This window comes from Carassius carassius, chromosome 24 (genome assembly GCF_963082965.1).
Source record: "Carassius carassius chromosome 24, fCarCar2.1, whole genome shotgun sequence".
Taxonomy (NCBI): Eukaryota; Metazoa; Chordata; class Actinopteri; order Cypriniformes; family Cyprinidae; genus Carassius; species Carassius carassius.
Genome location: NC_081778.1, coordinates 23,676,376 through 23,701,126, shown reverse-complemented (window position 1 = coordinate 23,701,126; position 24,751 = coordinate 23,676,376). Strand labels below are relative to the sequence as shown.

Below are 24,751 nucleotides of genomic sequence, written 5' to 3'. Positions count from 1 at the left end.
ACGCAAAACAATAGAAGAGTATTGTATCAACACTTCAGATTTGGTATGAAAAATGTCAAGTTTATTGTATACTTACAAACGTTTTGTGAAGGTTTTTGAATACTTTAGTGGTTGCAAATCACACAGACACAAATCCTCTTGGAGTTTATTCAGATTAGTTACAGATATAAAACACACCCACATTTGCATTAAATACAAATACACCTGTTCACTGGTCACCTGAACAATACAGCTTTCCTTATAAAAGCACTTCTCCCATATCCTACATTTTTGTAACCACCCAAATAATCATTTCTTGTCACCTGCTGATCGCTGATGCTATCTAACCCAAGTTACGTTGTAAACAGCAGTTTAACAGCACAAACTGGCTTCTGTAGGAGATGCCATGTTGCTCAAAGTGGCTCGTGGTAGGTATGCAATAGTGGTTCAACTGTCTGGGGCTCAAAGTATATCATACTAGCCTTATGTTGGCTAGTACTAGGTGAGACTGGAGTACAGTACCCGTTTGAGATCACTCGGTGTGCAGGGCAGTCATATTGTTGTTGGATCAGCTCTGCTCTTGTGCCCTGTGCGGATCGCCACACAGGTTGATTCTGTCGGCTGACCGGTGTTAAGTCTGTGGGCATTTCACTGAAGGGTGTTGCATATTCTGGCTCGGCAGGTAAGGGATCGGCGTATTCGGGAAGTTGTCCAGGGGTGTCATAATGGTTGAGGGTGTAGGGGACGGTGTAGCCCTCTTCCAGTGGGGGTCGGAATGTGAGTCCCATCATCTGCCCACCCGCAACTACATCAGGCTCAGCATAGTCTGGAAACAATGGAGAAATCTTCAACCCTGCACCTGTTATAGAACAGAGATCTTCAACCCTGAGCCTGGGGACCCACTGTCATGCAAAGTTTATTTTCAACCTGGCTTGAGCACAACTGCATGTTTATTTTCAAGTAGTCTTGAGGAGACTGATTAGCCGTTTCAGGCAGAGCCGGATTATCCATAAGGGCACTTGGGCCAGTGCCCAGGGGCACCAACCATTCACAACAACTAGGGGTGCACCACATGACACAAGCTTTAAAAATATTTTTCGTAAATTATTTTATTATTAACTTGAAATTCTTGAAAGACCATACATAACTCGTTTATGAACACTAACTTAACAACAATAATAATAAATTATAAATAAATAAAGATTACATGACCACTATCAGTCCCCACCTTCCATCCCCAATCTGTCAGAGTTGAGTTGGCCCACAACAAGTACGCGCAAATGTGTAATTTTTTTAACGGCTACAGAAAATGAATCAAAATGGACAGACGTGAGTGGTTTTGCAAAAAGAAAGTTAAAGAAAGACAAGGACGCTAGATGTTTAGCTACAATTCAAAATGTTCCAGGGATCGAAAGTTTTTTTTTAAACGAGTGAAGAATGAGCTCAGGACGTCAATGACACAGAAGCGATTGACTGCACTCTCCCTGTTTACCACTGAAGTTAAAGTTAAAACATTACCGTCTACAGCCGCGAGAGGGCGCTCTATGCTGCTCCGTGAGCTGAACTGAACTGTGGCCAACAGCAGTTTGGGCTATGAAAGGGGCCCCAAGTTTCCTCTCCTTCTCTCAGTCCTTCACTCACTCAGCTGGAATGCTAAGAGGGCAAAGCTGTTTTAATTGAAGCGACGTTAGAAAGGACTCTGATTGTCCTGACCACTGACCCTCTGTCCACCTCGTCCCAGAACCCCTTACTGAAGGGTCTGTTGGCCAGTGGGTGGTGAGGAGGGTGTTCTTCTGGCTTGAATGCCCCTAATTTGGGCTCCAATTAAAGTACCCTTTTAGGGAAGCACCGCCAACGAAAGAAAGACACGTTTATGCTGCCACTGAGCAACTGTTGGGCAGGGGGCACATAGAGGAATGAGCTCAGAATGAAAGCCATTCGCTTGTCATGTCTCTTCTGAGTTGAACTGGCAGCTCAGCTGAGCAGAAGCACACAGAGTGGGGCGAGCAAACAAAGGGGTCAGAATGACTACTTGGCTTTCTCTCTGTTTCTGTCCTGCTGTTTGAGCCACATTAACCCTCTTATTCACTGCTATATATTACTGCGATGTCTGAGGGCTGTTGATCTGATTCTGAGAACTGTTGTACCCAGCGGCGTCCTCTCGACAAACACTGCCTTGTCTCGTTTGTCGTTTGAAACATTCCTTCATGAATTTCGGCATTCATTGCTATACTTGGTTGAAAAGCCCTGTGGATGTCTTACCATTGAGAGGAGGGTTGGGAAGAGCATCGTGGATGTTCCGAACCAGAGGGTAAGATACAAGCTCGGGGTTTGTGCAAGGAAGCTTCTTCCCATGGAAACCCTTACAGCCTTAAGAAGAGACAAAGAAAGTCAGTCGGGAAATACCAACAACACATAGAGACATGGAAAAAAAACAGGGCTAGAGATACCTTGGTCAACACAGCATTTCTTAATTTGTGCAGTTTTTTTTCTGAAATAAAAAAACACAAGTAAATATCACAAACCCTGTCAAGATTATGTATAGGCCATATTTCACCCCAAAATCAAAAGAAAGGAAATAATACATTTCTATTTTCTATATTTTTTATTTCCTATTAAAAAAAAGTTAAATTTAACCAAATATAGCATGGGGAAATAACATTAATATAACGACTAACAATAGTTCTTTCTTTAAATAAAAAAATAAATAAAATTATTTTAAATGAAGAAAAACGATTCAAAAGTGTATATCCAATTATTGAGTATAGATCTATATGATAATTAATACAACAGAGCATAACAAATGATACAATATTTAATTAAAATGTAATGCTATTGATAAAAAAACTTTTTTTTTTTTAACAAACCACAGATTAAGATAAAATAACATTTAATATAACAACTTACATAACATTTACTTATGTAGAACAGTTATGGAACTGAATAATACATATCCAATGCTTTTTATTCATAAAGGTTTATAGGGAACAATTAGTATGTTACCTTCTCCACCAAATAAGGCCAGCTAAAAGGCAACCCACACACAGAGCCGCTCCCAAAACCATGCCTGCCACTAATATCATTGCTTGACTGGGGCCTGAAGGGAATAATAATAAAAGCTTTAGTCTTTAAAAAAACAAATCTACTTTGAGTTTACAAATTATGTTAGTATTAGCAGATTTCCTTACAAATTCACCTCACCTGAGCTTCTTGTGATGACAGGACCTTCAGTGGAGAATGTGTCTAGAGGGACAGTCTCTGTGACAACTGCCTTTCCAGTATTCAATCCTGATTTTAAAATTGAGAGAATTCGTTTAAAACACAAGGTTTACTACAGTGGGCCTGGAATTTGACTAATACAACGGTCTTGTATTGTCAATATGTACTATAAAAATATTGAAACTGAAGTTTACTTGGCATAAAGGAACTTAAAAGAGATTCTGGGGCAGACCCTCACCATCTCCGTGGGAACGGGGGGCAGAAGGGCAGCCCAACACTTGAACCAGTGCAGAAGCTCTTATATGCCACTTCTGGGGTTTCAGGAGGAGGTAGCGTGCTACTACTGGAGGAATCAGACTGTTGAGTACCGTCACATGACCATCAGAATGGGCCTCAAACACCTTCAAATATACAGAATTTTTAAAAATATGAAAATAGAAGATTACACAGCCTTGCATACTGAAAAAATGCTGCTGATTTGCCAAAAATATTATCTAACAGCATGCACATTTTTTTTTTCTCCACAAAATAAGAATGTGAATATATAAGGTTTAACATAATATTTTCAGAATCATTCATACATGTAAAAAAAATCAGCTAAGAATTGAACAAATTGTTGTAACCTGGCTCAGAGGAAGATAGGAATCGTGTCTTTGTGGACGTTTTTCTGGTGATTAAGGTATAATACAAGCTGACTTCACCTTAAAAATGTTTTTTGAAAGCAAAAATGCTACAAAAAGCATATATTTCGTGAAGAAGTATGACATGGTACCAAACACAACATTTCAAAATTAGTTATGACACTTGATAAGATTTGTGCCCATGGACCACAAAACCAGTCATAAGGGTCAATTTTTCGAATTTGAGATTTATACATCATATGAAAGCTGAATAAATATGCTCTCCATTGATGTATTGTTTGTTAGGACAGGACAATATCTGGCCAATATACGACTATATGAATATCTAGAATCTGAGGGTGCAAAAAAATCTAAATACTGAGAAAATCACATTTAAATTTGTTCAAATGAAGTTCTTAACGATGCATATTACTAATCAAAAAATACGTTTTAATTTATTTACAGTAGGAACTGTACTAAATATCTTCATGGAACATGATCTTTACTTAATATCCTAATGATTTTTGGCATAAAAGAAAAATCAATAATTTTGACCCCTACAATGTATTTTTGGCAATTGCTACAAATATACCCCAGCGAATTAAGACTCGTTTTGTAGTCCAGGGTCACATTTCAGTCAACCAACATGATGGAGGGTGGAGTTATCACTGTCATAAAGTAAATACCTTGCAATGTACATAAAAACAGAACTATTAGGATCTGTTCACAAAGAATGTGTTCCTGTGTCCAACTGTGCTGTTTATTAATTTACTTTCCTATTTAAATGTGTAGCATTGTGTACCTTCTTATCTTTGCTCGATGCCACTTTGTAGACTTTCCAGTTTTTGCGGTCTTTGCTGAAAATGAGGGTGTAAGACTCAATGTAGTAATGTGGCGTACCCTTTGTCATGATGCCTGAAAGAAGATGTAAACATGAGATTTTTTTCTTATTTTGCTTCTGTAACACTTACTATTGCTGTAATAGCTCAGCAGAGGTTTGCACAGTGATTATTAGAGGCTGAACTCTGACCCGTGACACTACTCTTGTTCCACAGCTCAATCTCCATCCATGGCTGCTGATCCCCAGAGCTCGCAGCCCACTGAGATCCCCCGTGTCCTGGAGACCATAAGACCCTCTGACCAAATCTGTTCACCTCCTCCCACACTGAAGAAGTGTTATAGGCAACCACCGTTAGCTCCCTGTCACACTCTGCGCATGGAAGAGAACAGAACTTGCTCAGACAAAAAAAAATCATACTTTCTCACACCTCAGATATAATTGTTAGTTTTCAGATGTTAGTGTTTATCTTCTAGCCATGTATAATTACAAATAGGCACTAACAGCATGTTTAAGGTGTGAGGATCATGTAGCAGGTGTAACTGTGGGTTAGATAATTCTAATTTATGCCTCAACACTGACATGCAGGCTGAATCCTGGTATTAGGCATTTTGCAGTTTAAGAAATAGTATTACAAATAAATTAATCCAGTGCAAAGCCAAAATTCAAGTCTATCTGTCTGTCAAAATTAATGTTACTAGATTCAATTTGCAATGAACTCAAATAATATCTATAGGAATAACTACAGGGAAAAATAAGTTATTACCTCTGTGGAAGATAAGCCGTTTATCTGACAAGGAACCGCTGTTTACAAAAAAAAAAAAAAAGAAGTTTTTAAATGATATTTTTATATAAATTATATATAGTTTTTATATATATATATATGGAGGCCTTAATGCTATTATTTTGTGGCCCTCCTGTTAGTGACAATCTTAACTCATTGAATAAATTAACCATGGCTGACTGTGAATAACACATTTCTCCAGTGACAATATATATATATCTTACACAAAATGCCTCACACTCACGTTTTGGACAGTACTCCATTAGAGAAGTTTGACTCATACAAGGTAATGCCCCTCTGCAGAGACACATTGATCATGCCCCCCAAACTGTCTGAAATAACACCGGCATGGATTGCAGCTTTGCATAATACAGAGGTCTAGAAAAACATAAAACACATAAACATATTAGAACACTATCAACTCCTTTTATCAGAAGTGTCTGTTGTAAGCTTTTACAAACATCCCTATATGATTGTAAATTCAAATGCCATGACTAATAATCTCACTACTGCACACGGATAATATCCCAGCTTACATCCCGGTATCCTTGTCCATGCCAGCCCCAAATTTCTCCTGTGACACCTTTGCAGCCTGCAGGACAGAATGCACTGGAACACAAGTGAGTCCAGGATTCAGATATTAAACATTAATATGTAACCTACAAGATAGAGTGGGACTATTCAGAGTCATGAAAAAAAATCTATTTTGTTTTAATGTCAGGTAACTATTGAAGATTTGTTCTTACCTAATCTGCTGAGAGGAAAAATGTGTGCCTCGATCCAAACATGAAATGAGCTCTAAGCGATAAAAACAGCGTTGATATGAACAGCACAGTTACAATCCAGAACATGTGCTCATATTCACTGGCTTAGTGTCGACTACATTTACCAACTGAATTGACGTAATAGTCTTAATAGAATGATGCATCAGTGCACAATCACAGGAAGAAGGTCAGCATTTGGTAAATAGCACATGTCTAGGGCTTTACATAAACAACTTTATACATAGGAAAAGAAGGAAGATATGAATCACTACTGTTTGCTCTGGAGCAAAGTGAGAACTTTTGACAGAACATTGACCTCCAGGGAAAGTTAGGCAGATGGGAGTTTTACTTACTCAAACATGTTCTGAGGGCAGAAAGGAAAATGATTGGTTTACAGATTCAACCAATGAAATTGAAGCAGAGGCGGAGTCAGGAAATTTGAACGAGTGGAAGGAAAACTTCAGACAGATACGTTACTTACGCTTTGTGGGAGGCATTTATTGCAAGGTAAGTTCATTTACCATGTATTTTCATGAAAAAAATTAACATCTCTAACTTTTAACAAGATAATAAGCAAACAAAGATGCACAGAACAAGTAATCATGGACTAAATATTATATAGCATGCATTTTCACTTGACTGCTTTCTCAGTTGATTACACCAACGCTGGTTATGAGGTAACTGGAGTAAAACATGCTTTTCCAATGCTTCCACGCTGTCTGTGAAACGGATATGAGCGAAAAAAGAACTCTCCTTGACATTACATTAGTCAGTTAGCATTAGCACTGCTCTCAGGGCAGGAGTACTCAATATTGATATTACTGTTATTTTTAATGACCTTTGTGCTGCTTACAGGGCATGAGTATTCAATATTTAAATTTATGCTATTTTTAATGAACTGTGTGCTGCTCTCAGGGCAGAAGTACTCCATATTCATATTACTGTTATTTTAATAAACTATGTGCTGCTCTCAGGGCAGAAGTACTGAATATTCATATTACTATTATTTTACTAAACTATGTGCTGCTCTCAGGGCAGATGTACTCAATATTCTTATTAATATTATTTTACTAAACTATGAGCTGCTCTCAGGGCAGGAGTACTCAATATTAATATTACTGTTATTTTTAGTGTATTATGTGCTGCTCTCAGGGCAGGAGTACTCTATATTCATATTACTGTTATTTTACTAAACTATGCGCTGTCCTCAGTGCAGAAGTATTCAATATTCACATTACTATTATTTTACTAAACTATGTGCTGCTCTCAGGGCAGATGTACTCAATATTCTTATTAATATTATTTTACTGCACTATGAGCTGCTCTCAGGGCAGGAGTACTCAATATTCATATTACTGTTATTTTTACTGTTCTATGCACTGCTCTCAGGGCAGGAGTACTCAATATTCACATTACTGTTATTTGAATAATCTATGCCCTGCTCTCAGGGTAGGAGTACTCAATATTCACATTACTGTTATTTTACTAAACTATGTGCTGCTCTCAGGGCAGGAGTACTCAATATTCATATTACTGTTATTTTTAGTGTATTATATGCTGCTCTCAGGGCGGGATTGTTTAATATGCATATTACTATTATTTTACTAAACTATGTGCTGCTCTCAGGGCCCATACATTTGTTTTTATTATAGCTGTGACTGTTTCATGTAGTTTTTCTTCTCTTTGCAGAATAACATTCTTGGAAAAGGCAGAAGCCATTAGTCGTTCCTTCTTGGAGAAAGGACATTTCTGGACTTTCTTTGTAAGCTCCTCTAGTTTTATTTGAGAATCTTGCTGATATTTGTGCCCATATTATTGCTGATATAAGTGCCCATATTATTTTCCCCTCAAATATTATTTTTCATGAATTGCAATATAGCTGTTTGTAAATGTAAAAAGGTCTGCTAAGGTTTACAGATTAAATTGCACGACAAATAAAGTTTTGTCTCGTAAAAGTAAGAAAACTGTTTCTGAACTACTGTGCTGAAATGAGTGTTAGAAACTCCAATCTCACTTTATGTTACCAGTTACCTGTTAGGTTTGTTTGCATAATGCCAGCCTATGGACGTCACCGGCTGTCTTTCAAACATCTACTACTCTTCTCTGCCCTCAATCACTGTAGTTGTAACTGAGGCCAAACAGAGTACAGTAGGCTGTAGAAATGGCAGGGTTTAAGGATGTATTATGTGTCATTAAGAAATTGTCAATTTTGAGGGAGTTGAAATGTGATTTTTATGATTTTACTAGTAATTATGTTTGCTTACATTGCTAAATTTCAGATGCTGGGCAGTGAGCTGTTCATATATGTAATGTTCCTGGTTTGCAAGTTTGCTCCACAAAAGAAATTGGTCCAGGAAATATATGAAAATGAGGATGTTCATGATTCAATGTCCAAAACTAAAGACTTCAGGTAAAATAATGTTTTTGTTTATTTTTATATTTTTACTTATTTTTTCATAATCATCAGTATAGATTGAAACCAGACTCTTTATGCATTTCAAATGCAGGAAGACGTTGCAAACACTTCTGGAGACTTTAAGAAACTGGCTTTGAGAAGATATCTTGCAAGGCAACCTAGGGCCTGGTTTAAAGGGAGCACGTTCAAACTACAGCAGTTTAATGATGCACCTACCTTTTGTAGCGAAATCATCCTGTCTATTGTACATGCATTTAATTCACTGGATTTGTTTGTAATTGCATTGTTTAAAAAAGGAAAGAAGTCATTATTATACTTCATTATTTTATTGTAATATTGGACCTGTAAACTGATTATTTTCAATTAACATTTCTTTTTGTTCTTACACAAATAATCTGTACAACAGACATTGAATGAAACAACATTTACAGCACAATATATATATATATATATATATATAACATTTTGGTTATTTTTAGAATTACAGGGCTAAATTTCTCTGCAACAGCCTATGAGAACATTAAGTGGTTGTACATAGATTGACACCCGGAACTTTTAAAATCACATTTATGTATCACCAAGCCAACTCAGGACTTCTCTCACAATTGAGATGGCAATTGTTATTCATATGGACATATGTAAAGAATTATTTACATGACACCTCAGTGATAACTCATGGATTTGATGATTTATTCACAGTGGAGAAGATAGATGTGTGAACCTAGGAACGCACTGCAGACATGGCCAGTTGCATGGTTGTCTGCTCTAAATAAAATGTCATACTCTTGAAATAATAGATTTAAATGTAATTATATAATATTTACTATTTATTTAAATCTCTGGTTTAAAAGGAAAAAAGACCCAATATAGATGAAATGGTTTTCTTAAATTTTATCTCTCAAAATGATGGGTGTTATTAAAAATGTGGAGATTAGCATTAATAAGTAAATGCAACCTCTTATTTACACGAGGCAAACAAAGCTAATTGGTTTGCATTTTTAAGTATGTAATTGTAGGCCTATAAATATAAAAAAATTGTGTTGCATACCTGTTACTGCCATAATATTGACCGATTTCAAATGTTAACGTGCTCTTCTGGTCTTTTTGTTCTTAATAAGCATCCAGTCACTGTGATGGAGCATTTCTGAAATATTATTCTTGTAAACATTTTAGTATTTCAACACACACACACACACACACACGCATGCACGCACACACACACACACACACACACACACACACACACACACACACACACACACACACACACACACACATATATATATATATATATTAGGGATGTCCAGATCCGATCACGTGATCGGAAATCGGGCCCGATCGCGTGGTTTCAGACTCGATCGGAATCGGACGTTACCTCCGATCAGGACTCGGATATATATATATTCTCATTAATTTTTAACACATCTTTTGTTATGCGGTGGCACAGAGTTAGACCCTTTTGACTCCACACAGAAACAGCAACGCGTGCGGCATGACATCACTTTGTTTTCAAGAGCTGGTGTGAATAAATATAGATTCAAACTCAAAGAGACATGATAGTTTGCGCATGACCTGATATTTCATTCGGACCCAGGATACAGCGAGATGAACATCACAGAGCGCTAAACTCTCAGGCAGTGTGTGTTTCATTCATACTCGAAGCCGGAGCACGCTCTCGCGCTGATATCAGGATATTCCTAATATGGACAAAAGCGTCCAGCTATGCTGTGGTGCTCACAGGAAAACAGAAACTTATGCAAACACGAAGAAATTAATATACGATCACGACAATAATTTGTTCTTCAAGTCATCTCCAGCAGGTGATAAATAAAGTATGAACAATGCAGTGCTGATTGACATAGTATTTATTACAGTATAGAAACTATTCTGCATTATTATGTGATAAACAGTGTTTGTAGTATATAAACAAATCATTATTATTTGTTATTGTCCAGCATTTATAGATTTCTAAGCCAATTAAAAGCTAGAAATTAGAGAAAAAATAAAGTTGCCTATACTACCAGTCAGAAGTTTTTGAACAGTAAGCTTGTTAAGGTTTTTTTTTTTTTTTTAAGAAGTCCCTTCTATTCACCAAGCCTGAATTTATTTGATCCAAAGTACAGCAAAACAGTAAGATTTTGAAATATTTTTACTACCTATTTAAAATAGCTGTTTTATATTTGAATATATTTCAAAATGTAATTTATTGAAGATCCTGGATCTGTTTTTTTCGCTCTTCTTTATTCTTTTTTTATGTATTATAGAAGTATCGGATCGGGACTCGGTATCGGCAGATACTCAAAATCAAATGACTCGGACTCGAGGACAAAAAAACCTGATCGGGACATCCCTTATATATATATATATATTTTTTTTTAATATATGCATGCAAAGTACAACAGTTAGTATATGGTGTTAAACAGTGGTGAAAACGGTTTTAAACGGTTAATTTGGAAATGATTAAATCTTAGAGATGTGGATTTGGACAGCAATTAAATTACCACATGACCTTGGGATTCGGCCGGAGATTTTCATGGACATTCTGGATTCAGATGGCAATAAAATCACAGACTAACCCCTGTAAATGTTGATAATCGCTAACGTCCCCATGTGAACCAATTGCCCTTCAAATACCCTTGGCTATTATGTGCTTTTATCAGGTGGAACCAAACACACACCATTTTTCATTCATCTCCATTTTTGCACCATTTTGCACTCAGCAGCATCAGATGCCTCTTCAGTGTTAGCTCCTTTGATTTGTCCTGTTTCTGCCAGCTCCTCCAGGTAACTGGAAAACGAAATAAAAGATCATTCAATAATGCAGAAATTGTCTATTGATTTATAAATGTAATGATTAAAAAAACGGATTACTCTTAAAAATATGAATATCATGTACTCCTGCCCTGAGAGCAGCTCATAGTTCAGTAACAATAACAGTAATATGAATATTGAGTACTTCTGCCCCAGAGCAGCATATAAAACACTAAAAATAACAGTAGTGTGAATATAGAGTACTCCTACGCTGAGAGCAGCTCATAGAACAGTAATAACTGTAATATGAATATTGAGTACTCCTGCCCTGAGATCAGTAAAAATAACTGTAATATGAATATTGAGTACTCCTGCCTTGAGATCAGTAAAAATAACTGTAATATGAATATTGAGTACTCCTACCCTGAGATCAGTAAAAATAACTGTAATATGAACATTGAGTACTCCTACCCTGAGAGCAGCGCATCGTTTATTAAAATAACAGTAATATGAATATTGATTACTCCTGCCCTGAGAGCAGCACATAATACACTTAACATAACAGTAATATGAATATTGATTACTCCTGCCCTGAAAGCAGCATAGTTTAGTAAAATAATAGTAATATGAATATTGAGTACTTCTTCCCTGAGAGCAGCACAAAGTTTAGTAAAATAATAGTAATATGAATATTGATTACCTCTGCCCTGAGAGAAGCACATAGTTTAGTATAATAATAGTAATATGAATATTGAGTACTCCTGCCCTGAGAGCAGCTCATAGTTCAGAAAAAAATAACAGTAATATGAATATAGAGTACTTCTGCCCCAGAGCAGCATATATTACACAAAAAATAACAGTAGTATGAATATAGAGTACTCCTACGCTGAGAGCAGCTCATAGAACAGTAAAAATAACTGTAATATGAATATTGAGTACTCCTGCCCTGAGATCAGTAAAAATAACTGTAATATGAATATTGAGTACTCCTGCCCTGAGATCAGTAATAATAACTGTAATATGAATATTGAGTACTCCTGCCCTGAGAGCAGCACATCGTTTATTAAAATAACAGTAATATGAATACTGAGTATTCCTGCCCTGAGAGCAGCACATAGATCAGTAAAAATAACAGTAATATGAATATTGAGTACTCCTACCCTGAGAGCAGTACGTTACACTAAACATAACAGTTATATGAATATTGAGTACTCGTGTCCTGAGAGCAGCACATATTTTAGTAAAATAACAGTAATATGATTATTGAGTACTTCTGCCTTGAGAGCAGCACATAGTTCAGAAAAATAATAGTAATATGAATAGAGTACTTCTGCCCTTAGAGCAGCACATAATACACTAAAAATAACAGTAATATGAATATTGATTACTCCTGCCCTGAAAGCAGCACAGTTTAGTAAAATAATAGTAATATGAATATCGAGTACTCCTGCCCTGAGAGCAGTGTTAATGCTAATGCTAACTGACTGATGTAATGTCAAGGAGATATGAATGAGTACTTTTTCACTCATTTCAGTTTCACAGACAGTGTGGAAGCATTGGAAAAGCATGTTTTACTCCAGTTACCTGTTGACCAGCTTTGCTGAAATCAACTGATGAAGCAATCAAGTGAAAATGCATGATTATTTGTTCTGTGTATCTTTGTTCGCTAATTATCTTTTGAAATGTTAGAGATGTTAATTTTTTTTCATGAAAATACATGGTAAATAAACTTACCTTGCAATAAATGCCTCCCACGAAGCGTCAGTAACGTATCTGTTAGTGATGTGTCGTTCTTGAACGATTCGTTCATTTTGAACGAATCTTTCATGTGACTCGGGAAGAACGAGTCGTCTCGGGGAGTGATTCGTTCAGTCGCGCATGCGCATTATTCTATAGGTTCTGTTCTAGTAGTAGTGATTCACCTGTCAGTCAATGCAGTCTTGAGCCGGAAAGAGAATTGATTAGTTCATAGTTCGGGTCTATCGGGTTTTTGACTCGTTCCTTAATCACGTGACAGCCCCATACGCTTACCCAATGCGGTCTGAGCCGGAAAGAGAATTGATTAGTTCATAGTTCGGGTCTATCGGGTTTTTGACTCGTCCCTTAATCACGTGACAGCCACATAAGCTAAAACCAATAAAATAAGAGCCGGAAAGAGAATTGATTAATTCATAGTTCGGGTCTATCGGGTTTTTGACTCGTTCCTTAATCACGTGACAGCCACATACGCTATAACCAATGCAATATGAGCCGGAAAGAGAATTGATTAGTTCATCTCATGAGTCTTCGGGTCGGGTCGAGTCATTCCTTAATCACGTGAAAGCCCCATACGCTAAAACCATAGACAGTAAAAGAATGCAGTATTGAGCCAGAAAGAGAATTGATTAGTTCATCTTTCGGTTCTTCGGGTTGTTCGTTCTTTTGTCCCGTGATGTGACAACATTGGCTAGAGTAATTATTAAATCAGATTGTCTGTATAAACCATACTTTTGTAACATATGACACTTTATAAACATTAAAAAACACTTTGCACATACTTTTGAATTGTTGTTTATTGTTTATTTTTGTGCCAGAAAAGCTTTGTAACAAAGAGGACAACTATTCCAAAATAAATTAAAATAATAAAAAAGTAAATAATTCAAAATAAAATTAAAATTAAAAGATAATAAAGCCACAGGGTCTAATAACCTTAAGAAATGAACTTTAAAAGTACAATATAAAAAAAATAAAAAAAAATAAAAAAAAACTAAATATTGCACAACAAGCTTTGCTTTTTTTATATAATAATTTAAAATGAATACATTTTAAAATAAATAGCACTTTTGCGCCAAAATAAAAACTTTATATCAAAGAGGATAACTATTCCCCAAATAATTTCTAAACCATTTAAATAAAAATAAATGAAAATTAAGAGATACTAAAGCTACGGAGCCTTATAACAATAACAAATTACCTTTAAAATCACAACAACAACAAAAATATTGCACAACAAGCTAGTATTTTTCTAAATAAATAAAAATAAATAAGCTTTAAAATAAATAACACACCGTGGCTATATTTTTAGGACTTGCTTTACGGCATGTTTGCATTAAAAAAAATCAAGCTCCCTGACCTTGGATGGGCTGAGTCTGTTTCTTCTATCTGAGATAATCTGCCCAGTTTTAGAAAAAATTCTTTCAGATGGCACAGATGTGGCCACAATGCAAAGTCTTGTCTTTGTGACTTCAGAAAGGCTTTTGTATACTGGTGAACATCTCCTCCACCAGGCCAGAGGGTCTGATGTGCGGGGTAAGAGTGGCTCTGCAAGGTAGGCCTGCACCTTTATAGCATCTGAGGTCTTAGAAGAGGTAGCAGAAGGCCTCAAGCTTGCTACCCTCTTGTCAAAGTCTTCCCAAAACATGGCCCCTGCACTGGATCTGAAGTATCCTCCTCACTCTGAGCTGGGTTAAAACTGTTAAAGCTGAAGTTATCATAACCTTAATGTTTTAAACTAACATTAGTAATTCAAATTCAAAATTTTATTTGCTTTTAATGTATATGTCATTATGTCCTTTTTTGAGCAATCTTCTTATACATATATTACACCAATATGTCAAGTCTACCTAGGAAAAGCTATTATTATACCAGCAAACTCAAAATTGGAGTAAAAATGAACAAACTAGTATAAATACTTTTTATTGTAAGCTTGAATTATTATATTATTATATAGTCTAGTGTTTATTTACCGATAGACAGTCAAAAAGACAAATTAATCAATATTTTATTTATAACAGGGTTTTATTTATTTATAAAATAATAACAAACCACAGATCCTCAACAAACAGTAACAAAAACACAGTGACAGAAATAGCGTATGGGTCTGTCACGTGATTAAGGAACGAGTCAAACTCGACCCGAGACCCGAAAGACTCATGAGATGAACTAATCAATTCTCTTTCCGGCTCAAGACTGCGTTAGTTTTGCGTATGGGGCTGTCACGTGATTAAGGAACGAGTCAAACTTGACCCGAGACTCGAAAGACTCATGAGATGAACTAATCAATTCTCTTTCCGGCTCAAGACTGCGTTAGTTTTGCGTATGGGGCTGTCACGTGATTAAGGAATGACTTAAACCCGAGGACTTCTTGTCAGATAAGAGGTGAGGTGAGCTAATCACAGACTGAAGACCCAGGTAAAGAATGAATTTTTTTTTCTGTATCTTATAGCATTTTAGTTTTGTATTGTTTTTAGTGTGATCAACGTTTGCGTAAGTACTAGATGTGTTGGGGAAGTAACACATAACATTTTCATTACATTTTGCTAAAATGAACGAAATGACTCGAAAAAAGATTCGTTCATTTTGCTGAACGAGACTCAAAAGTCCGAGTCAGTAAAATGATCCGAACTTCCCATCACTTGTATCTGTCTGAAGTATTCCTTCCACACGTTCAAATTTCCTTACTCCGCCTCTGCTTCAAATTCATTGGTTGAATGTGTAAACCAATCACTTTCCTTTCTGCCCTCAGAACATGATTAAGTAAAACTCCCATCTGCGAAAGTTAGAGCTTTTAATTTTGAGTTCATTCTATTTATTTAATTTTTTAATTAATACACTATTAAATAAATAGTGACAGGAAAGACTTTTCAGAAATTTTCAGAAAAATCCTGTTTTCAACATTGGTAATAACAAAAAATGTTTCTTGAGCACCAGATCAGCATATTAGAATGATTTCTGAAGGATCATGTGGCACACGAAAATTCAGCTTTTCCATCACAAGAGTAAGTTACATTTTAAAATACATAAAAAAAGAAGAAAAAAAACAGTACTTTTAAATTCACAATATTTCAGTTTTTACTGTAATTTTGAACAAATGTAGCCTTTGTGTATATAAGATTTTCTTTAAACAATAAAAAATCTTACTTGCTTATTCTTGTTTATATATACATTGTTAGAAATATTATATATTAGATAAATTGCCTAAAGATATTTATTTTATAAATATTATTTTAAATAATAATAATATCTTGCTATAATAATAGCTTAAAGAATTTGTTTTATTTGAGTTCTGATGACATTTACTATTTTGGTATACACAAATTGTAAAATAATGACATAAATATTTGACATTTGGCAAAAAGAAAAAAAAAATCTGGTGTATCCCAAATTTTTGCTGGTACTGTATATATTCAAATTTTTTTTTTTTGCATGCAAAGTCAAGAGAAGATTTGCCTGCAAAACTCAACAATTCTACTCTTAAATTATGCATGTCAGCCAGTCAGAAACTGCCATGAGTGGCTTCGACTGTGTGGTCAGGTGATGGTTAAGCTGCATGTTGTTCTTGTCAATGCAGGAGGAGTGAGCATACAGCCTTCCATCTACTTCAGTGTGTGGCAAAGCACAGGGGCCTCTACTTATTCAGGCCATGAGCGGCAGTCTGCTGCCCTGCTTACAAAGCAAACACTCTGAATCTCAGCCAAGGAGGAGAGCTGCATTCCAGTCGGTCACCCTAACACACATTTTAAAATCCTTACATCCAGGGCCGACCCATTAAGGTTCTCTGTATTATAATCTACACACTGGGCCTTGGTGCACCATAAAAAATAGAATCATTATACCTAGTGTTAATTTAGTATTATTTATATACAATTATAATTTCGAATTCCATTTCATTATAGTTTTTATAAATATTTTTTTGTTTTGTCTTTCTCTTCAACTATTGCTATTTAGATTTTAGTTTCAGTGAGTAATTTTAGAACTTTTCACCTAATATTTAAATGTTATTTTATTTCAGCTTTACAATTAATGTTTTTAAATAGTTTTAGTTAATGATGTAAACACCACTAATTATATTTAGTATACAGAAATAAATTAAGACTGACCACATAGTCTACCGTGACACATGTAAGGGTGTTTATTTAGCGATCTGTGCATGACCTCCAGTAGGGCGGTTCCCATGTGATGTTCGAAACAAGAATAAACAGTCATTGAGATTAGGATGGGAACTGTTCCCACTTGCGGAGTCAGCTGAAGTGCTGTTTACTGAGTAAGCTGTACATTTAGAGAACAAACAGTCACTGGTGTGTTTACTCTGATCATATACAACTCACTTAGAGCTGGAAGAACCATGGGGTCACATTTTTTTTTCTCTACTGTTTATAGGTGCACAGAATGGAGTGGGACATTTAAAGGACATGAGCTATTACCTGAGTGCTGATTGGTTGAATAGGACATGACAAAGCCCCGTCCTGAACGATGAGTGCCGGAGATGAAACGCACTGTGACTTCATTAGTACTCACAGATATATTCCTGCTTGTGGAGGATAACTGCCCACACAGAGGACCTTTGAATCACAAACCACATGATATAAACAAGCTCAGTAGATTTAATGCATTTTTAGATACAACACACAATCCAGCACACCTTTTCTGTCATAAAAGGCTGTTCATGCACACTTATGTGACCACGTAACCGTCATGCTACAGCAGAGTGGAATGCAGCATGCAAGCTGCAGTCATGCTATGATCATGTGACTGGGGAGCTAAAGAGCAGCATGAGGTTGGATTTCTGGAATTTCTCAGTAACAACATACTGTGAATGAGGTGGCTATAAATTTAGAGTTGAAGGTGACTGTAAAATCCTATTGGGTTTTTAATATCAGTTATTTAATGTATATTTAATTATGTTGTTATATAAAATATAAACAGAACACTGGGCAAGACTGCCATTCCATAATGTCTGTTTGAAGAGGGTCTTACCCACTACAGTGGCCCCACTGGTGTCTGTAATGGTAAGAGAGCCAGATATGCAGTCTTGGCTCCTCTCCAAGTCAAAGTCCCCAAAGTTTAAGAGCAGCGTCTGGCCCTTCGGTACTCTTAGGCTCCACTCACACTGGGTATGGTTAGGGTAGGTTCCCGGGAAGTTCAGCGAGGTCAGTGTGCCACTGCTGGGATTGAGGACTGTGTGCCCACACCCATTGCCTAAAGGGAAAAGAGAGTGGGAAGATCACATTCATGTTAATGTGATGGGAGTTAAAAAGGCATTTTTTTCTTCTGTTAATGTTCTAATTTTGAGGTCTGTTTCCACATTTAGATTTTATCTCTCATTTAACTTCCATTAATCATCAAATGTGCTACCTACTTTCTCTCTTGACATGTTTCTAGCCCATGGGAATACGAGAGAGAGCACATTTAGTATTAGCATTGTGGGTATTGGCAGGTCGTTGGCTGGGTATTGAAGAGTGGATTGCAAAAGCTTGTGTGGTAAGGGGACTTGCCAATTCTGTCAGTATTAGTCACACTTGAGGGGCTTTCCATAACTGGTGTTAATTAAAGCCATAATTGCAGTAGCGTTTAGTTGATGGCAATGTTGTGTTGTATGGTAGACCCACTCTACCAAGTTCATAAACATGACATAATCGCCACAACATAACCCCAAAACGATTGCCAACTAATTTGGAGTTCCACTAAATCCCAGAGTCAATATGAATAGCCAAATTTATCCAATGCTTTTGAGTCTCTTGCTCCATTTATGGTCTAGGCCCTATGTGATGAACTAGAGCGGTCTGAGTCCATCGTCCATCCCTCATTCCTAATTTCTCAGTCAGCTCTGAATCATTGGGATTTAAAGCTTCTGTGGTCCCCTTCTTTCTGCTTTAGGCAAAGTCTATCTCTAAATCTACCAAACCTCTTGTTGCTATGAACTATCTTAATCATTGCATAGGAAAACAAACATGATTTTGAGGTCAGGCTGTTAACTGGCAATGTTCAAACCATTCACTGTATGATTCAGTGTGTTCAAAGAGTTGAATGTTTCATTTGAGTGAGGGCGATTTTATCTACAACAGTCTTTTATATATTTCAGTCAGTATTTCACCCCAGCTAAGGTTTGTGGGTGAAGCTGGTGGCATTTATTGCAAATAATATTTTTTTTTTTACACAATCACATGAGAAATTTTAACTTTTACGAAGTGGTGATTTCATATGAACAATTTTTTAGAAAAAACAAAAACAAATCCCATTTCAAAACAGTGAGGTATAAACAGATTGTACAAATCACATTGTATGAACTTACAAAAATTAGCCTACTGTTTACCAAAATGTCAAATAGTTATTGGCATGAGAGCGTGTTGGTTATCTTGTGTGTAATCTGTTTGGTTTTACGAAGGTAATAAAGTTTAATGATCAAATGATAACACCTTATATATGATATTGAGTCTTATTACATGGCTCTGTGGAATACTTTATTCTGATTGGTCAGTCGCGACATTCCAAGGTATGTTATCCCAAGTTATTACACCGCTCTGTGGAATACTTGATTTTGATTGGTCAGTTGTGAAATTCCGAGGTATGTTATCCCTGGATAACAACCTGTAAAAGCTAATAACACAGGCTCAGCCAGGTAACAGCAGTCGTCGCTTTACTCTTGCTTGAACTATTTTTTTCTTGGTGGAAGCTTTGTGTTTGTTTAGCTAATAAAATATTAAAACTCGATTTTCATACAAACGCAGCTGATTCCATTTTGCTACGATTGTTTTGTATGCTGTAATGGATTTTAAGAGAATTAACAAACCGGTAAGGTTTTAAAACATTTTCGTCTTAATTCTTTTATCGCCTTAATTATTTTGTGGGGAAATGTTGTGTAAGCGGTTGTTCTCGTGTAACTTACATTATCCCTTACTTATTAAAAGGCTCTGTGGAATACTTGATTCTGATTGGTCAGTCACGCCATCCAGCAGTATGGTATGCCCAGATAACAACCGCCAAATTGAATAACACACCACTCATCTGGGTAAGAGTTATCTTAACCGGTACTACTTATATGCTTAACGAGTCACTCCGCTATCGTTGATTGTCTGGCGCCATCTTGTGACTGAAAACACTTAAAGTGTAACTAAACCCCTGCTCAGAGCCTGACTCCACCCACTGACAATATTTGAAAAATGCTGAAAAGTGGGCAGATCACAGCGGAGATAGAGGGGACGAACCTAGGGCGGGGCTGAGCGAGTGCAGCGTGATCCTGAGACTCGCAGTGACGGATTGATTGACAGCTGCTGTCAGAGACGCTAAAATGGAGAGTGACTGTAATGACGCAAGTAGCTTTGCAACAGAGCGATCATTTTAAGTAGAGGACTTTTCTCCCCCACTTTTACCTGAAGTGGAGGGTGTCGAGGTGTCTGTTCATATCAATTCGAGCCGCTGGCTCAAACTGCGGTCTTACCTCCCGCACCGCGTCGCTTTTCAGCGCGAGCTGTGTGGAGAAGCCCATTTCCACCTCCATTGCGTTGGAGAAGCAATCCCGTGTAAAACGCAGTTTGCACACTCGAGCTCTAGGTGGGAACTTGCGGTCTTCCAGGCCAAATGCATGCAACCACTGGCGCTTAATTTTAAAGTCTGCTGGTAAACTATGCAGTCCAGCAGTGCTGTAGCAACCAGCAACACACCTCCGTACCATCCTGACCACTGTACTAAATACAGATAAAGCTACACTAACTTGAAGATCTAAATAACTATATAATTGCTATGCTAAATAGATGCCATAATAGTCTATCCTGGTCGTTACCAATACTCGCAATTCCAGCTCCTGACTCACTACAGTGATTTTGATGGTTTTATACTGCCAAGGGCGTGGTAGCTCGTACCAAGGGGCGTGGTGAGCTGGAAACCGCTTACGTCACCTGCCACCGCCTACGTCACTTGCCACCGCAACATCCAATAGGAAAAATCAACTGCAGTAGCCACCGTTCAACCTGAAGAGGGCAGCACTCACACGTTTTTACACCATATATTGTAGAATTAAAACACTTTATACTCAAATGTCAAAAAAGTTACTCGAATCAATGAACAGCACTAATAAAGCCCCATTCTTATAGATCATTAACTAAAAAAATTTGGTTTAGGGTTTAGTTACTCTTTAACCACCGCGTGTTACAATGGAAGACTTTAGCATTAATTTCAACATATATGGTAAAAACAAATCTTTTTAGCCATGTAATAACCAGGATAATGTACATCCAACCGGTTATTATCTAAAAATAAACCCCTTCAGGTTGATACAAGACCCCTCCGCTTCGTATCGGTGTCCTGATCACCCTGTCTGGGTTTATTCTGAGAAAACAACCAGCTGGATGTACATTATCCCTTACATAATTATTATATTATTAAATCCTTTCGAAGTATCCCACTTTTTGCAGCACTGACAGACAAACAAGATGGTAATTCAAAATGAAAAAATACAATAGTAAAACACATATTCCATGTAAAAAAATTGCTAGAAAATTTAAGCAATGCATAACATGGTTCCCACCCGTTAATCGTGAAAAATATTTATGTTTTAATATTTATAAGTGTTTAATTTTTCCAGAACAACTATATGCCTTTTTTTTTTTTTTTTTTTTTACTTTTTTTTACCTGAAATGTGTAAATACTGTGGCTTTGCTGTTTGTTTGATCCTGACCAGCCCAGTCTAGCAACACTGGTTTAAACAATTATGTGACGTTGGGGTGTGGCTTTGTGTTTTTTTGACCGATGGCAGACAGGGCGAGTGTTTAGAAAAACCTGTGTGGAAACAATAATTCCAGTTTGTGTTGCTGGTGTGTAGAAACTAGACACAATAGTTGGCTCCAAGGCCAGTTTCTTTGTAACCACAGCATACAATTCACAATGAACTCCTCATGAAGCACAGCCTGAAGCAATCTTTAGACATTATTTCACAGCAGGCAGGCACTGTGATGACATCTGTGCGATGTCTGCGAGTTGAGTTCACAGTAAGGTGTTTAAAACATGCCGCACATGAGGATGCTGGGTATAATTAAGACGCTTGCTGTTATACAGAATATAACATTGAGATACTATGAATGCACTGGGATCATGGATACCAATCCATCATCATCGCTACACTATGAGGCAGCGTGTAATTTTTTATTTTCTCGTCAGGGTATTTGCAAGCACGTCCCTGCAGGCCTGAGCCTATGGCTCAGTCTGACAGGATGTTGGCCTTTTTAGACTATTCTGTGTCAGTCATATTACAACTGTAAACTCAAAAATATTTGGGGACAAGCTGTTTTTTCCTGTTCTTTTGTGTTCTGGCAAAACCTGGATACTCTCTAGATCTTCTAAAGCTTGGAAACAATATAATATTAGAACAAACTCAAAAATATGTCCGCTTCCATTCTAATATAAAAACATCCCATAAAACAGTCAGCTTACCATCTGGCTCATCTGGTATTGTATACTTTGAGTTCTGGGGATGGACGTTTGACTGGAAAACATTTGCGGTAGTCATCACAGTCTGTGAATCAGGCTGGAGTGATTCAAGCTGACCCCACACACATATTGAGAAATACCGTAAACAAATTCATTCTTCCTAACTCACTCTCTAAACACAGGCAGAACAGGAGGACATCATCCAGTCCAGGATGTTGATGGATCCTCAAATATAGGCAAATAGGGCTATAAACACACATTCTTTGTTGATATTTCTAAAAATTAATTTGAGAGAATGTATTCAAGGGCATGCTATAATACATTAAAGTTTATGTTTACAATAGTCAACATTTGAAGTGGATCAAAAAAGTTCATCAAAGATGCCCTAAGACAAGAACGGATATTGTTTTGGTTTTAGGACAACTTTGAAGAAAGGTTTTGATCCACTTCAAATGTATAAATACTGTAAAATGTAAAAAAAAATAAAATAAAAAATACTGTGTGTGTGTGTGTATATGTGTGTGTGTGTAAATATATATATATATATATATATATATATATATATATATATATATATATATATATATATATATATATAAATAAGCTGACTAGAGAGTGAAGGATAAAGAGCCAAATAGTGCCCACTTTTAGAATCCCAGTTAAGGTTAGTATTTGATGTAACAATGTCCAGAACCGTAATGTAAACATAGGGCAATTACGATATATGTACGTGTAGCCTATATGCAATTTTTATATAATTTATAAATGTACATATCATTTCATAAAGTACAAATAATTATTTTTGTTATATTTTAAACATAAGTATTTATTACCTTCCAACGTGTATTAAGGCACATTAGTGTTACTTTAACAGTACTTCAGGAGTATGAGCAGTAGGCGCAATCTTACCTTTCTGACCACATACCAACACCAGGGTTTCGATGCTGAGAATAAGCCAAACCCGAGAGAATTCCATAGCATCCCAAAGAGCTCCATATCTAGCGTGCATGATTTCCTTCGGGATATCCCTTCTCCGACTCTAGCGTTCAGAGTTTAAGCCATGAGTTTTAGTTAATGTCGTAATCAGCCTACAGACTCGCGCTTCTCATCCAAGTTAAGACGCAGCAGAAGTAGCCCATCCCCGACTGGGCATGGGTTAATGTACTCTCGTTTTATTGCCTTCAGGACATGCTAGTCAACTTGTTTACAACAATACCCGTTTCACTATTTGAACGTGTGTAAAATTAGATGTTCTCACTTTTACCAAAATAATGAACGATAGAGGGTGCAACCGTGCAAACAATGTAATGAGAAAGTTGGTACACAACGCATCGGCGTGGTCCTTACTGTAACGTTACGTTAATACAAATGCTAGACAGTAGTCAACATTTGAGTGGTTCAAAACCTTCCATCAAAGTTAAACCTAAAACCAAAATGTGTTATAGCCTAGTCTCAGGACAACTTTGATAAACTTTTTTGATCCACTTCAAATGTTGATTACTAATATATATATATATATATATATATATATATATATATATATATATATATATATATATATATATATATACACACACACACACACAGTGTTGTGCATGAACGCGTTCTCACTTGTTTACTCACTGTTTACTGTCTTTTGAGGATGCTAGAATGTGTTGGTCCAGTATTTCACATTGAGCAGGGTAAGGTCATCTTAAGTTAAGTTGTTCAGCTGCTAGCTGTTCATTTTCTTTAGACAAATATAATCAGGAAGATTGTTTTATTATAAATGAATGTAAATGGCATTTTCATCGTTTACTCACTGTTTACTTCCTTTTGAAGGTGTGAAAATGTGTTGGTTGAGTATTGCACATTGAGCAGGGTAAGGCCAAGCTAATTTGACATTACAGTACAAGACTACTTTGGTCTGGTTTACATAGTTACTGCCATTCAGAATATGCTGGATTTTTGTCAGTAGACTGATATTTTCCCTATGAACCTGAATATACTTTTTTTAAAGTCCTGGGTAATTTGGTTCATGCTGGCTAAATAAAAGTTTCCCTGAACATACAGTATACCTTGACTGCACCTTGTATTTTCCAATTTCTACATATCATGATTACACATTATTTAAGGGGTAAATATATTCTCTATCTCAACATTATTTTTCTCCTGGCTATAATAATTGTCTCTTGTTTATTGGTACAATAATTTTGATTC

At 36.5% G+C, this 24,751-nt stretch overlaps 1 protein-coding gene across 2 annotated transcripts; it reads right to left on the bottom strand.

Moving 5' to 3' along the window:
• Window positions 1-39: 39 nt before the first annotated feature.
• LOC132103231 (discoidin, CUB and LCCL domain-containing protein 1-like) lies at window positions 40-23,716 on the bottom strand. Of its 2 annotated transcripts, none has more exons than XM_059508168.1 (15): window positions 23,462-23,716; window positions 18,107-18,328; window positions 17,554-17,691; window positions 6,187-6,238; window positions 5,977-6,049; window positions 5,685-5,818; window positions 5,423-5,460; window positions 4,849-5,028; window positions 4,621-4,733; window positions 3,437-3,599; window positions 3,181-3,267; window positions 2,983-3,076; window positions 2,430-2,470; window positions 2,242-2,349; window positions 40-838 (listed from the first exon to the last, which is right to left on the bottom strand). In XM_059508168.1, the coding sequence occupies exons 1-15, from the start codon at window positions 23,559-23,561 to the stop codon at window positions 393-395; spliced, it is 1,989 nt and encodes a 662-aa protein (XP_059364151.1). In that variant the 5' UTR covers window positions 23,562-23,716; the 3' UTR covers window positions 40-392. The 2 variants fall into 2 exon arrangements, with proteins under 2 accessions (XP_059364151.1, XP_059364152.1); XM_059508169.1 differs by having other exon boundaries at window positions 40-805; window positions 23,462-23,715.
• Between the last annotated feature and the right edge of the window lie 1,035 nt (window positions 23,717-24,751).